Source organism: Cyprinus carpio, chromosome B25 (assembly GCF_018340385.1).
Source record: "Cyprinus carpio isolate SPL01 chromosome B25, ASM1834038v1, whole genome shotgun sequence".
Classification (NCBI taxonomy): domain Eukaryota; kingdom Metazoa; phylum Chordata; class Actinopteri; order Cypriniformes; family Cyprinidae; genus Cyprinus; species Cyprinus carpio.
In genome coordinates, this window is record NC_056621.1 from 8,881,300 (window position 1) to 8,895,438 (window position 14,139).

The 14,139-nt window shown below is 37.6% G+C and overlaps 1 protein-coding gene across 1 annotated transcript in view; it reads left to right on the forward strand.

Moving 5' to 3' along the window:
- The window catches only part of LOC109069815 (cytosolic carboxypeptidase 4-like), a 151,104-nt gene that overhangs the window by 103,380 nt on the left and 33,585 nt on the right, over nt 1-14,139 (forward strand). The window contains 3 exon segments of the mRNA XM_042752827.1: nt 5,243-5,372; nt 9,142-9,273; nt 10,017-10,193. Of these exon segments, the coding sequence (XP_042608761.1) occupies nt 5,243-5,372; nt 9,142-9,273; nt 10,017-10,193 (439 nt within the window).

Sequence of the window (14,139 nt, forward strand, 5' to 3'; positions counted from 1 at the left end):
GAAAATGAATTTCCACTTTCCAATTTCTCCCTGTTAATGGGAGTTTCTCGTGTCCCACCAAACAGCACACACTCTAAATACCGACTTGTCCTCCTCGTTTTTTGCTGTACCCTCAAAGGTGAACCAGGTGATAAAGTCATAGGCTATTTTCACAATGCAGTACTAGCTTTCTGAGTACTACGCTGTATACTAAATACTGCCCTGATATATGTTTATTCTGACAAATATTAGCTAGAGTAGAGTTCTGTCCTTTTTTACATTCTTATGGTACCATTAACCAATCAGTGTTGCATTCAGTATCCTTTTTCTGGAAATATCCAGTTCCCTCTTTTCCTTTTTTTTCGTTCTCTGAGACTACTTCTCGCTCGACTAAACGTCGCTGATTGTGCCCATCTCCAGCTGATGGAGATTTGAGTAGAAAACGAGGATATAACCTCATTAGCCAAGGCGACGAAAAGCTATTGAGACTGATCCAACTGATCTCTCTGTAACCATGGGAGTAAATTGAACTGTCCTGGCTCAGTAAGTTGATCAGGAAGTGTGTGTGTGTGTGTGTGTGTGTGTGTGTGTGTGTGTGTGTGTGTGTGTGTGTGTGTGTGTGTGTGCGCGTGTATGTGCTTGTGTGTGTGAGCTCATGGAGTTACTATCGGCTAAGAGGAGGTGTCTTTCACTTTATGGACACCCAAAGACAAAGTGTGAGTATTATAACAGTCTGATTATTGAGTATTACAGCAGTCTGAATAAGAAGTGTGTGTAATATTTATTTATTTACTTACTCATTACTATATTATATTGTATATGAATGTTGTTAATATTAATGTAAAATTGTTTTAATATTATTAATGAATAAATTAATATTATGGTTTATACATTGATTAATATAGATATGATAATTCCATTGAATCAATACAAAAGTTATTTTTCATTTTAAATCACATTAAATCACACGTATTGTCATACGCGTCTCGTAAGTAATGCCAGTTCTGTGATTAGTAGTAAATCTCCATCATGTGCTTTCAGATGGAGCAGCATTTAATACACAGAGCCGTAGATCACTGAGAAGCTACGCAATATTGCATTCATAATCAAGGGCGATTCATCTGGGATTAATATGAGCGCAATATTGCTTAGCTTGTCAGTTACTGTTTACAGTGCGTGGAATGGTGCGCTGTGATTGGTTGAGCGGATGTATCGCATACCGCAGAGAAGGGAGACTGGCATTTGTCGTGGTTTGGAAAGTTAGAGAGAAAACATGACAGAATAACATGGAGGATATAGCATTTTGAGTAAAATTAAACATTAATTTTTCAATAGATACAATACTGATTTTGGCGGGAACTCAATTTCTCTCTCTCTCTCTCTCTCTCTCTCTCTCTCTCTAACACACACACACATGCACGTTTTTACATCACATTTTATATCACATCACAGCTTATTGGATGAGAAGTGCTGCACACCAAGAATAATACAATTTAAGTAACTCCAGGATTGCTTATCGATTTCTGTGATAATTGTTGCATCAGGTGGCATGGGCAATCGTTTTTGTGCCCTTTCCTAATGGTGACCAAATCAATCATAAGCAAATTATATAAGATCTATATCACACTGCATAATGCTTAGCAGTTACACTGAAGACCCATAAAATAGATTGGGATAGGACGGATGTGACTGGAAGAGAGAGATGGGACCTTGATAACCCCACCCCACCCCACCTCTTCTCTTATTTATCTGTGTTGTAGCTGAACCGAACGTGAACTGTAACTCATCTCTGGATGAAGCGATGTGTCTGGTCAACAGAGCACTACAGTGACAGCACTTCCTCTCTGAGGTGATACTTGTGTCGATTCCTCTCATTGTCAGCCATTTGATCTCCTTATAAATAGTTAATGTGAACAAATGTACAAGACACAGTTTTCTTTCCAAAAACTCCCACTGTTCTGTCATTTCTTGTTTCAGTGAGCTTTTCTATTTTTCAGTGGGTGATTATAAAGGGGGAGTGACTTGCGTTAATGGCTTCATTATAAGTTTTTGGATCAGAAACTGTATAAATGATGATTGTATTATAATCCGTATACACTTGAACAACACTATTCTTAATTAAAGACTTAAGTAGCTCTCGCCCACTGTGAAATAAATGTTTTCAGAGCAGTTAGCATTTGCAAGCTGGAGTGTGATGTGTTTGCTTTTGACAATGAGTCAGGAGGCATTTGATTGGAAGTTTTTGATGTTGGCGGAATCAAATGGCCCATGGGTATTTAATTTGTGAGGTCGGGCTGAGTCAAGTATTCATTGAGTTTTTAATGTAGGCGAAGACTAAATGATAATTGGGGTTTCTGGTTTTGAGGTGGGTGGAGTTAAATGTCAAAGTCAAATTACCATTAGGTATTTCGTTTTTTGAGTCGGAGTCAAATGCCTATACTTTACATGAGTTAATTGGTATTTGATGAGGTATTATTAGTTTGGGTGCAGCACTTCACATGTTGTCTTAGTTATTGACCTGTTTTTTATTTAGATTTTAATCCTAAACCTTGTAGATCAGGACTGTTTTCATTTGGAGGAGTCCAATTGGTAATTGAACATCATGGTTTTTTAAGGTGGGTAGAGCCAAATACCTAATAAGCATTCAGCTTAGAGTTGGGTTGAGTCAGAATTATCATTGAGAGTTCTATTTTTGAAGTGGGTGGAGACAAATGCCTAATGAGCATTCTGTTTTGAGGATGGTGAAGTAAAAATCGTGGAGTGTTCGGTTTTTGAGGTTGGGTTGAGTGAAATTTCCATTTGACTTTCTGTTTTTGAGGTAGGCTGAGTGAAATTATTCTGTGTTCTGTTTTTGAGGTAGGGTGGACTCAAATACCCAATGAGCATTCTGTTTTGAGATGGAGGGGGTCAAAATTACCAATGAGTGTTTGGTTTTTGTGGTACGTGGAAACAAATATCCAATGAGCGTTCAGTTTTGAGGTGGGTGGATTCAGAATTATCATTGAGTGTTCTGTTTCTGAGGCAGATGGAGACAAATGCTTAATCATCATTGTTTTGAAGTTGGTAGAGTCAGAATTTTTATTGAGTGTTAGTTTTTTTGTGGTTGGGTGGAGTGAAATTCCCATTAGACTTTCTGTTTCGGAGGTAGGTGGAGTCAAAATTACCAAAGAGTGTTCGGTTTTTGAGGTTTGTTGGAGTAAAATGCCCATTAGAAATTCTGTATTTTGAGGTGGGTTGAGTCAAATTCCCATTAGATATTGTTTTCAAAGTGGGTGGATTGTAATGCTCAGTGAGCTTGAAGTGGGTGGAGTCAAAATTATTAAGTGTTAGTTTTTGAGGTTGAGTGAAGTCAGATTCCAATTACACATTGTTTTTGGGGTGGGTGGAGTCAAATTCCCAATGAGCTTTCTGTTTTGAAGTGGGTGGAGTTAAAGTAATTAAGGAGTGTTCGGTTTTTGAGGTTGGGTGGAGGCAATTTCCCATTAGACAATTCTTTTGAGTTGAGTGGAGACAAATGCCCATTGAGCTTTCTGTTTTGAAGTGGGTGGAGTCAAGTTCCGATTAGTTGTTCTATTGTGAGAGTCCCAATTATCATTTGAGTGTTCTGTTTATTTAGGTTTGATGGAGTCAAATGCTATTCTGTTCATACAGTATGTTAATTGGTATTTGATGAAGAAATTTATTTTATTACCTCTCTTAAACATTAAACCTGAACTATTGTTTGAATTATTTTTGGCCTTTGAGACCAGGGTTGCTTTGGGCTACTGCAGAATGTGTCATGCACTGCAGTGCACTGGGTGAAATATTGAAAAGTAGACATTTTAAAAGCAGCACGTGTTAGAGTGGCTGTCAGTTTTTGGAGAACCATAAAAGGAGACAAAATACTGTTCCACCTCTCAGTTGTCATCAGACACAAGAGCAGGGAAGTGTTCATAAATTATTTCTGTCAAGAACAAAATGGAGCCCCCCAAAAAGAGAGGAAAAAACATGAAGTCATTGATGTCGTTCATAGCAAAAGCTTCAGTTTGGTTCATCAAATATTTACGATCTAAATATCAGGCAATGAATACATAATGACACAACGAGTTGGAAATCGCCTAGCATATACATGGCTTGAACAGACAGACTGTTAATGTTGATCTAACTCTCAAGTCATCTCAACTGACATCCAGTGTTTCTGGCTTTCTCTTATTTTCCTTACGTAGGTTCACTTAAAACTATAGACAGCTGTAGGGAGGAACAATTTTCTTGCCGTTTCCGCTTTGCTGCCCCCCTGGGGTGCATTGGAAACTGTCCAGAACAACCGTGTTTTGTCGTCTTGAATACAGTAATTTCCTTGTCTCCAGACACCTAGAATATGGCATTTTTGTTTACGATGAAACTCTCTGAAGATTGTGGCTCTTTGCTCAAACTTCTTCAGCAGAGAACCGCAGGTTTCTCAGAGACTTTAAAAAGTGTGTTGTATTTATAGTCATGCAGTTCTGTTTGTGGTTTTCGTTAATTTTTAATGCACCTAAAGGCATCTTAGTTCAATCTGCGATATCCTCAGAAAAAGGTCTGGTTGAACGAACTGTTCAGAGGTAAAGATGATTGCAACTTCCATCTTTGTGTTTTTGCGCAGCCATTACCGATGTCTATGAAAACATCCATAGCATTTGATAAAAAGCCAGGATGTTTTATTTTCAGGTGGGGACTGTGTTTTGCTTCATGCTTCTGCTCCATCTAGATCAAGAATGACCCAAAGAAAGCACACAATATATCATCAGATGGAGCACCTGTGATCAGAGACTCAACAGTCGCGCTCAGCCGTTTCAAACGCAGCCTATCAATTTGCTAATGTTTGAACATTGTGTCTTATAATTGGCTTTCATGAACTGAATGTGGGGGAGTCTGTAGTTGGCAAGCTGCCTCCAAATGCCAGTAGGATTTTGTCAGGAGATAAAGCTCAGCTAGTGCTCGCTCTCTAATCAACAGACTCGTTGCGCAGACCTTTCAGTAGCCTGTAAAGGTAGACGCTGATATGGGAACATCACAATTCTGTCGTTTTTAACATTCACAGAGACAGACAGATTGGTTATCTTGTCTTCAAACAGATAGGTAAGCTAAATCAGATATTGGATCTCAAACTCAGATGGGTTTTGATGTTACTTTGATCCCTGGAAATGTGTTTAAGAGCTCATGAAATCCAAATTGGACTTTTAGTTAGTTTAAAGTTGACTTTCTGTTCTTTGTAATCTTTTTTTTTTCTTTTGATTTATTTCAGTAATCGCTGTTCTCTCACCGCTGAGGACCTCAACAGACAGTGGCTGATGCCGGACCCTAATTTAAGCCCCACAATTTACCACACCAAAGGCTTCCTCTATTACCTCAACAGCATAGGCAGGACTCCGCTGGTAAGTTTCCATTAAATCTCGCTGCACTGTAACTGACCTATTGAATCCTAAAGTTCCACGAAGGGCTCGCCGGAAATTGCTCCATGATCTCTGAGCTTTCCGCTTCCAAATGCCGGTCAGGGATGACCAAATCTATAAATGTGTGTTAGGGGCCACTGGTCTGGATATTAGACTGTACAGACTGAAGCAGGCCTGGGTGGATCTAAGTGCTTCATTGTTCATCAGAAAACAACTGCAATTTGAAATGACCACTATTTTAAACTGGATTATATGAACCATATTACAAAAATAATGAAATCATGGCTTTTGTATATGTGTGGCTAGATACATTACCATTGCTGCTCATTTACTAAGTTTTAATTTATTAAATTAATGTTACCTCAGCTGACTGAAGAAATGAAACTAGTGATATCAAATCATTTAATAATACAACGTCAATAATTTGTGATTCATTTTATAGTTAATACATTTATTTATGTATATTTAAGACAATGGATGGGTACAGTTCTATATGCCTTGAACTGCATAAATGAACAAATTAAATTAATTTGAACAAATCAGTTCAGTCTGGAATTAAACAGCTGGTTTCGTCTGACTAGAGGAGAACGGTACACTATTTCACACACTATTTCCTTGTTTAATACTGTAAATCTGCTCTGACACAATATGCATTATAAAAAGTGCTATATACAGGTCGTGGAAAAGTTCATTTATTTCAGTAATTCAACTCAAATTTTGAAATTCGTGTATTAAATAAATTCAATGCACAAAGACGTAGTTTAAGTCTTTGGTTCTTTTAATTGTGATGATTTTGGGTCACATTTAACACAAACCCACCAATTCTCATCTCAACAAATTAGAATACTTCTTATGACCAATAATAATAATTAAAAAAAAAACATTTTTAGTGAATTGTTGGCCTTCTGGAAAGTATGTTAATATACTGTTCATGCACTCAATACTTGGTAGGGGCTCCTTTTTTTTAATTACTGCCTAAATTCGTCGTGGCATGGAGGTGATCAGTTTGTGGCACTGCTGAGGTGGTATGGAAGCCCAGGTTTCTTTGACAGTGGCCTTCAGCTCATCTGCATTTTTTGGTCTCTTGTTTCTCATTTTCCTCTTGACAATACCCCATAGATTCTCTGTTGGGTTCAGGTCTGGTGAGTTTGCTGGCCAGTCAAGCACACCAACACCATTTTTGGTGCTTTTGGCAGTGTGGGCAGGTGCCAAATCCTGCTGGAAAATGAAATCAGCATCTTCAAAAAGCTGGTCAGCAGAAGGAAGCATGAAGTGCTCCAAAATTTATTGGTGAATGGGTGCAGTGACTTTGGTTTTCAAAAAACACAATGGACCAACACCAGTAGATGACATTGCACCCCAAATCATCACAGACTGTGGAAACTTAACACTGGACTTCAAGAAACTAGCACATTGGTTTCCAAATGAAATACAAAACTTGCTCTCATCTGAAAAGAGGACTTTGGACCACTGGGCAACAGTCCAGTTCTTCTTCTCCTTAGCCCAGGTAAGATGCCTCTGACGTTGTCTGTGGTTCAGGAGTGGCTTAACAAGAGGAATATGAAAACTGTAGCCAAATTCCTTGACACGTCTGTGTGTGGTGGCTCTTGATGCCTTGACCCCAGCCTCAGTCCATTCCTTGTGAAGTTCACTCAAATTCTTGAATCGATTTTGCTTGACAATCCTCATAAGGCTGCAGTTCTCTTGGTTGGTTGTGCATCTTTTTCTTTCACACTTTTTCCTTCCACTCAACTTTCTGTTAACATGCTTGGATACAGCACTCTGTGAACAACCAGCTTCTTTGGCAATGAATGTTTGTGGCTTACCCTCCTTGTGAAGGGTGTCAATGATTGTCTTCTGGACAACTGTCAGATCAGCAGTCTTCCCCATGATTGTGTAGCCTAGTGAACCAAACTGAGAGACCATTTTGAAGGCTCAGGAAACCTTTGCAGGTGTTTTGAGTTGATTAGCTGATTGGCATGCCACCATATTCTAATTTGTTGAGAGAGTGAATTGGTGGGATTTTGTTAAATGTGAGCCAAAATCATCACAATTAAAAGAACCAAAGATTTAAACTACTCCAGTATGTGTGCACTGAATTTATTTAATATTCAAGTTTCTCAGTTTGAGTTGAATTACTGAAATAAATTAACTTTTCCATGACATTCTAATTTATTGAGATGCACCTGTATATAATGGTGACTTGACTTTGAATAAAGGATTCAATGACTCCCACATAAAGACATTCACTTGTTTCAACCGTGAGTGAATCAGAGGTTTTGAATGAATCTTGATGAAACTGGGATGAGTAAGCGAATAAATGACTCACTCATAAAGGCAGTCCCAACATCCCAGTTCACATACTATCTGCCCTAAATACTATTCAAGATTATTAATCTACAAACTATTTGGCATGGATAGTATGCAAATTGTGATGCAGGGATTAGTTTTGTTTGTGAATGAATCAGCATTTTAAAGTTGAACAAATCAATTGTGTAAATGACTTAGTGACTCATTCATTAAAATACTCACTTGTTTTGTTTCAGAATTAAGTGTTTTTGAATTAATCACCTGGGTAAAGGATTCAGTGACTCATTCATAAAGAGTCATTTGTTTTGTCCTTGAAACAAATCGGCATTTTGAATGAATCAGTTGAGTAAATTATTCAATGATATACTCATAAAGACAGTTACTTGTTTAATTTCTGAATAACATGGAGGTTTTGAATGATTTAGCTGAATAAATGATTTAATGTCTCACCAATAAAGGCAATCACTGCTGCACCTACTCGCAAATTTGTTACCTGCAGAAGGAGTCATGGATGAACCTCATGAACCTCTAGTTCATGTCTTCAAACAGAATTAAGAGCTTTTTTATTTTTAGTCATATCTATTCATAGAATCTGGACTGGTGTCTTTGAGCTTCTCCTGATGCTGTTAGAGCACTAAAGAACTTCTATCTTTTACCTCATCCGTATCCACCCTCTGTCCTTTTTCAAAAGACACTTCTCGGGAAATGGAGTAATGGACCACTGCTCTATCTATGCAAGTCAGTGGGGAAAAAACAAAGCAACAGAAGTAGGTTCGCCAGCACTTTTGAGAGAATATGCTTGTAAAAATGGTCAAACAATCTAGGACGTCATGACCTAAACTGAAGCTAGCCGTTTGAAAGCAATATCTACCTTGAAATAAATTATGCAATTAAATGATTTAATTTTATTCAGAATAGCGTTGAAATGATAATTGTTGATCCTGTAATCAAGCAGGAATGACCTGTTGCGAAGAACTAAAGAACATTAGTGCTAGCAAGAGTGCTTTGACACAATTAGCCAGATTTACATATCAATTATGCCATAATTCATGTTTAATCACAGTAATAATTATGCACCGAACCTGGTCAAAGGAACATTGTCATTTCCCCAAAACTTACAGTGGAACAAATGCAATGAATGAGGAAGAAACCCTCTTGTTGAGCCTTTACAAAAAGGCTCATCGCTATGCACTGTCTCCAATTAACAGCTACACTGTCAAGAGACAAAATTTTAATTAGAGTCAAAACACAATGCATTGTCTAGCATTTTATTCCTCTTGTTGTACGTGTCTGTCTGTTGTGTCACAAGATTAATTATGTTTGGCTCAGTCTAGTTAACGCTGCATTGCTGACCTCCTCGTCCTTGGCCATTATTGGCGTACCATCTTGAAGTTTCGCTATATATTTTTTTGAAAAACTGCAGTGTTATTACATTCCACAGGTGTTTTGCGATTACCATGGTCACTCCAGGAAGAAGAATGTGTTTCTGTATGGCTGCAGTATGAAGGAAACCCTGTGGCAGTCTGGATCTCCCATTAACACGGCCTCCCTGAAAGAAGACCCGGGATACAGGGTACAATTACTGCCTATAACAAAGAAAATCACAAATTAGATCTCTTTCATTTCTCAAATGTTTCTCCTAGATGATCTGTTACAATTTTTTTCAATGGTAGAGTGTCACCCACATTCATTTTACAGCTCTATATTCTTACTGTACATTCATCGTCACTTGTTTCCATTTGTATTGCTCCTATTTTAGGAGAAACATCTGAAACAAAGTTGATTTTTCAAAGTCACACAACTGAGAACTCAATTACATCTCCTGAGCTATGAAAGAGCAACCTTACAGCAATAAAATCTGTTTAACAGCTTCTGCTGTATCCCCCAAATCTATTTTTGCTCTCAAAGGAAGAGCCAAAAATGCATGATTTGTTTTTGTCTCCTTATTTCACAGTATCATTATATATACAGTGACAATACTTTTTTCTGATTGGCACAGTTGTTTCCATCCTCCATGAAACTTTTATTTCTGAGCCAGTTTTTGAAGTTTACTGCCGAAGGAAGTTTTTCCCCAACATACAGGCTGTGACAAATTGTGTTAAAGGATAGTTTAAAAGCATATGTAAATCTGTGGAATCTGTAATGCGGAAAATATTGCGTCGCTAGCTGCTGTCTGACTGATGTCTGCCATCTATGCAAAGAAGTCTCTTAAACTACATATACATAAAACTAGAAGGGAAAACACTGGCATAAAATGCAAATACAGTGAAAATCCATGATTCTTTTTCAAAGCTCATATATTGTTTGTATTGACAGACCCTCGCTAAAACTCTGGACCGAATAGCTCCTGCATTCTCCTTCAACAACTGCAACTATCTGGTGGAAAAGTCTCGGGCGTCCACAGCACGGGTGGTCGTTTGGAGGGAGATCGGTGTCCTCCGAAGCTACACCATGGAAAGCACTTACAATGGCTGCAATCAAGGCATCTACAAGGTTAGCCAGTTAGTGATTAATTTTACATCTCTATTGTTTTGATAAATGGCACTATAGGATTCCAACACTTTTGCATGCACCATTTTGCCACAATTATTGCACTTATTCACTAAGCTGGCTACCAAAAAAACAGTTGCTAACCACATGCTAAATTCTCACTGTGCCATTTGTTAAAGTCTTTTCAGCACAACTACACATTTTTGAATATGTGTTGAGCTCATAATTCACAAAATATAATGCTGTTTGCATGCAGTTAATGTAAAGACAGAAGAAGGGTGGTAGTTAAAATTGTATTTAAAAAATGTATATATGTGTACTCTACTAAATCTCACTTACCCCAAAATTTTGAATGATAGTATATATTTTCTATAAATCATGGCATCAAAAGATGGAGAAGAGTATTATAAGCATCAAAATAACAAGACATACAGTAAATCAAACACCTTTTCCTTCATATTTATACAATCTAACTTCTTAATATGGCTGAAACATACTGCAGTGTATTTTTAAGTTGTTTAGCTGCAAGAGCACTGTTTTAAGCCTACAGTAGCTTAAATCTGACCTTCTTTTCGTCCCTTGGTATTCTCCATCTGGCCTTCCCATAGTCTTCCTCTTCTCTAATGATGCTGTCTTAAGTACCATCCCTCATTTACCCAGGTATTCATTATCTACTCCTCCTCTCCCCCATCTAGAAGTTTAATAATTATTCATTAACCTGCTTTTTTGCCACATGTGGTTTTTCGATCGTAGCCTAGATACCTGCGTATTAGCTGTGCTGAGAATAAACTTTCAAAAGTTTCTACTTTTTCATTTTTAAGTCTACATATACTTTAATGCAGAGTTTTGCTTGGTTTAGTAATCAATACCATATAATTAGTAGAAGGAACATATATGCAGTCCTCAGCAGTGAATGGGTGCCATCAGAACGAGAGTCCAAACAGCTGATAAAAACATCACAATAATCCACAAATAATCCATGACTCCAGTCCATCAAATAATGTCTTGTGCAGCATCTTATAATATTGCTTTCTCCAGTGAAATGTCATCTAGTAGGAATCAGCAGACCATTTACAAGCGAAAACAGTCCAAAACAAGTTGTGTGGGTTATTGTCAATCAGCTGTTTGGACACCCATTCACTGCAAAGGATCCATTGGTGAGCAAGTGACGTAATGCTAAATTTCTCCAAATCTGTTTCAATGAGAAACAAACTCTCATCTTGGATGGCTTGAGGGTAAGTACATTTTCAGCAAATTTAAATTTTTTGGGTGAACTGTTCCTTTAAAGGGACTTGTTTTGGTGCTCGGCTAGCTTAGCAACCAGTAGTGTTATACACAGCCAGACTTGGTAACATTAGAGATACTGGCAGATGGTATTTAGTCAAAGTAGAGTGATTCTAACGCAGTGACATTTGCAAACGTTCTGGGAGGTCTGGCAGCCTTTTAATAAAGGACAGGGTGCCGAATTACTCTTGACCATGGACTGCACCTTTAAAGGTTCTGCAAGTAAGAAAAATGTTTTTGGAAAGTGCTAATGGTTGAGGAATAAGGTCTGATATGAGAATGTCAGCTCTTGAGGGAGACGTTTTATTAAGTTTAAGTCCTTATTCCCTGTCAAAATGGGACTTGTAGCTCAAATAAAACAGACACAGGATCTGTGCCAGCTAACAGGTGGACATAGGGTGAGAACAGCCCTATTCTTTCTTCAGGATTGACTAACAAGACCTTCGATTTGGATTTATCCATCCGTAGTAACTGTTTGCTATCCAATTTCTGTTATTTAGCTCAATCTACTGTTTTGTTCTTACGTGTCAGTGTTAGATCTTCTCTGACATTCTGCCTAAAAGTTGGGAGTCTTGTCTTGACTGTTGATGTTTAGTTTGTACTCTTCAATGAAGCTGCCAGCCAAGCGCCAGACAGGGGTCTGTTTCTCAGACTAGAGGCTCTGATGTACTGCTAGTCTTGTTGTTGTGCATCTGGGATGTCCATGTCTCTCCCTGTGCTGGTTAGATGCATTTTGCTTTCTTCTTTCAAGACAGTATTGCATGGAACAGCCTTCGTTTCTCAAAAGAATAACAAATGGATGTACTTCTAAAGAAATGTGTTTGTTGTTGCATGGGTATATATTCAATACTTCAGCCACCAAATAGAAACTGTAACTATGTTTCCGTACTTTATTCATATATACCTGATCTGAAAATTGTGTGTGTGAGTGTGTGTATAAGTTAGGGCTGTCAAATCAATTAATCGTGATTAATCGCATCTGAAATAAAAGTTTGTGTGTACATATTATGTGTGTGTGTACAGTGTATATTTATATGTATATATAAATAAACACATATGCATGGATATATTTCATATTTACATGCATGTATGTATTTAAATACGATTTATATATGTGTGTGTATTTCATATTTACATGCATGTATGTATTTAAATACGATTTATATATGTGTGTGTTTTATTTTTATTTTGACTATCAGGATTTGACAGCCATATATTAATTAATTAATTAAGCAATTTAATTGTGTAACTGTAATATAACTCTAGCATAAGGTTTTATAGAATATTTACAAAATACGTCTTAGAAGCTCATTTAGGTTTTTTAAATTTTTTTTTTTTTTACAAAATATATAAATAAATTTTTTTAAATAATAATCTAAATAATCTAAAAATAAAACAAATGAAGAATTTCAGATATTTTCAAAATGATCAAAATAAATACAATTATAAATACAAATATTTAATGTGTAACTCTAATATATATTTTTATTAAAAAAATGTGTTTACAGACACAATGGAGTTTTTATAGTAAATACTATTTAAGTATTTTTTTTCTACTTAAGTAAATACTATTTAAATTGTTGATTTAACATGTAAATTTTGAAACCAAAAGCAAAAACAACTTCTTCTTCTTCTTCTTCTTCGTCGTCGTCTTCTTCTTCGTCTTCGTCTTCTTCTTCGTCTTCGTCTTCGTCTTCGTCTTCTTCTTCGTCTTCTTATTGTAAATGTATATTTTATTGTAAGCTACACATCATTTGAAGTCAATTATTGTGTTTCCAAACCTAGGTGATGGGCCAATGTCAGAGTAAACCGCATTCCTGTTGGTGTTTGAAGAGCGTGTCGGACAATATGCAGGACGCATGAGCTTCTAAATGTGTATAGATTTGGACTAATGGATCAGAAAATCAGACATTTCATTACGAGCGGCGCATACAAGCGCAGCTGGCAGGCCAGATGTTTTGGTACATGTACTTTTAGCAATGGGCGGCAGCCCGAGAGTCTCTTGATTAAAAAGTCTGTACTAATATTCACTGCCGATGTCAGGAACCTGGCAGACCATTAGACTGTGGAGCCAATTCAAGTGGGCCCTCTCCGGGTCCTGTAATGTGAGTTAGATGAGAGCGGGGACGTTAAAAAAGAAGAGAAAAGAGTGGGGAATGGATAGAAACACTCCCTCTGTTCACAGCTAATTCATGCCAATTAGCAGCTCAGACGAGCACTGGGATTCGAAGATGGAGCGAAGCTTAATTACGTTCTCAGTCAGTAAATCAGAGCCCGGGTCATTCAGAGTAACGCCGCCTCTGAAATGTCATCACTGCCTAGCGGAATCCCTGATCAGATAGACAGCTACACGTATACTGTAAAAGAAACGTCGCGCCAAATCTGAGCTTCGGCCGGCGGTGCCGATGAGTAATGTTCGGTTTTGCATATTTTGATGGACAAGGAAGGTATGTAACATTGCAAGATCAATACAACATACCCTGCGGTTGTTGATTTCATGAGGAGTGTGGGAACCTGGCCAGCTTTCTTGCTCCAGACAGAAAGTGAAGTGAAACTTATCCATTTTCCCAGATTGCCAATGACACTGGTAGGACATTTTCGGATGGTCTCCCTCTCAAAGCAGAGGTGTCTTTTGCCAAACGAAGGATAATCTTCAAAAGGAATC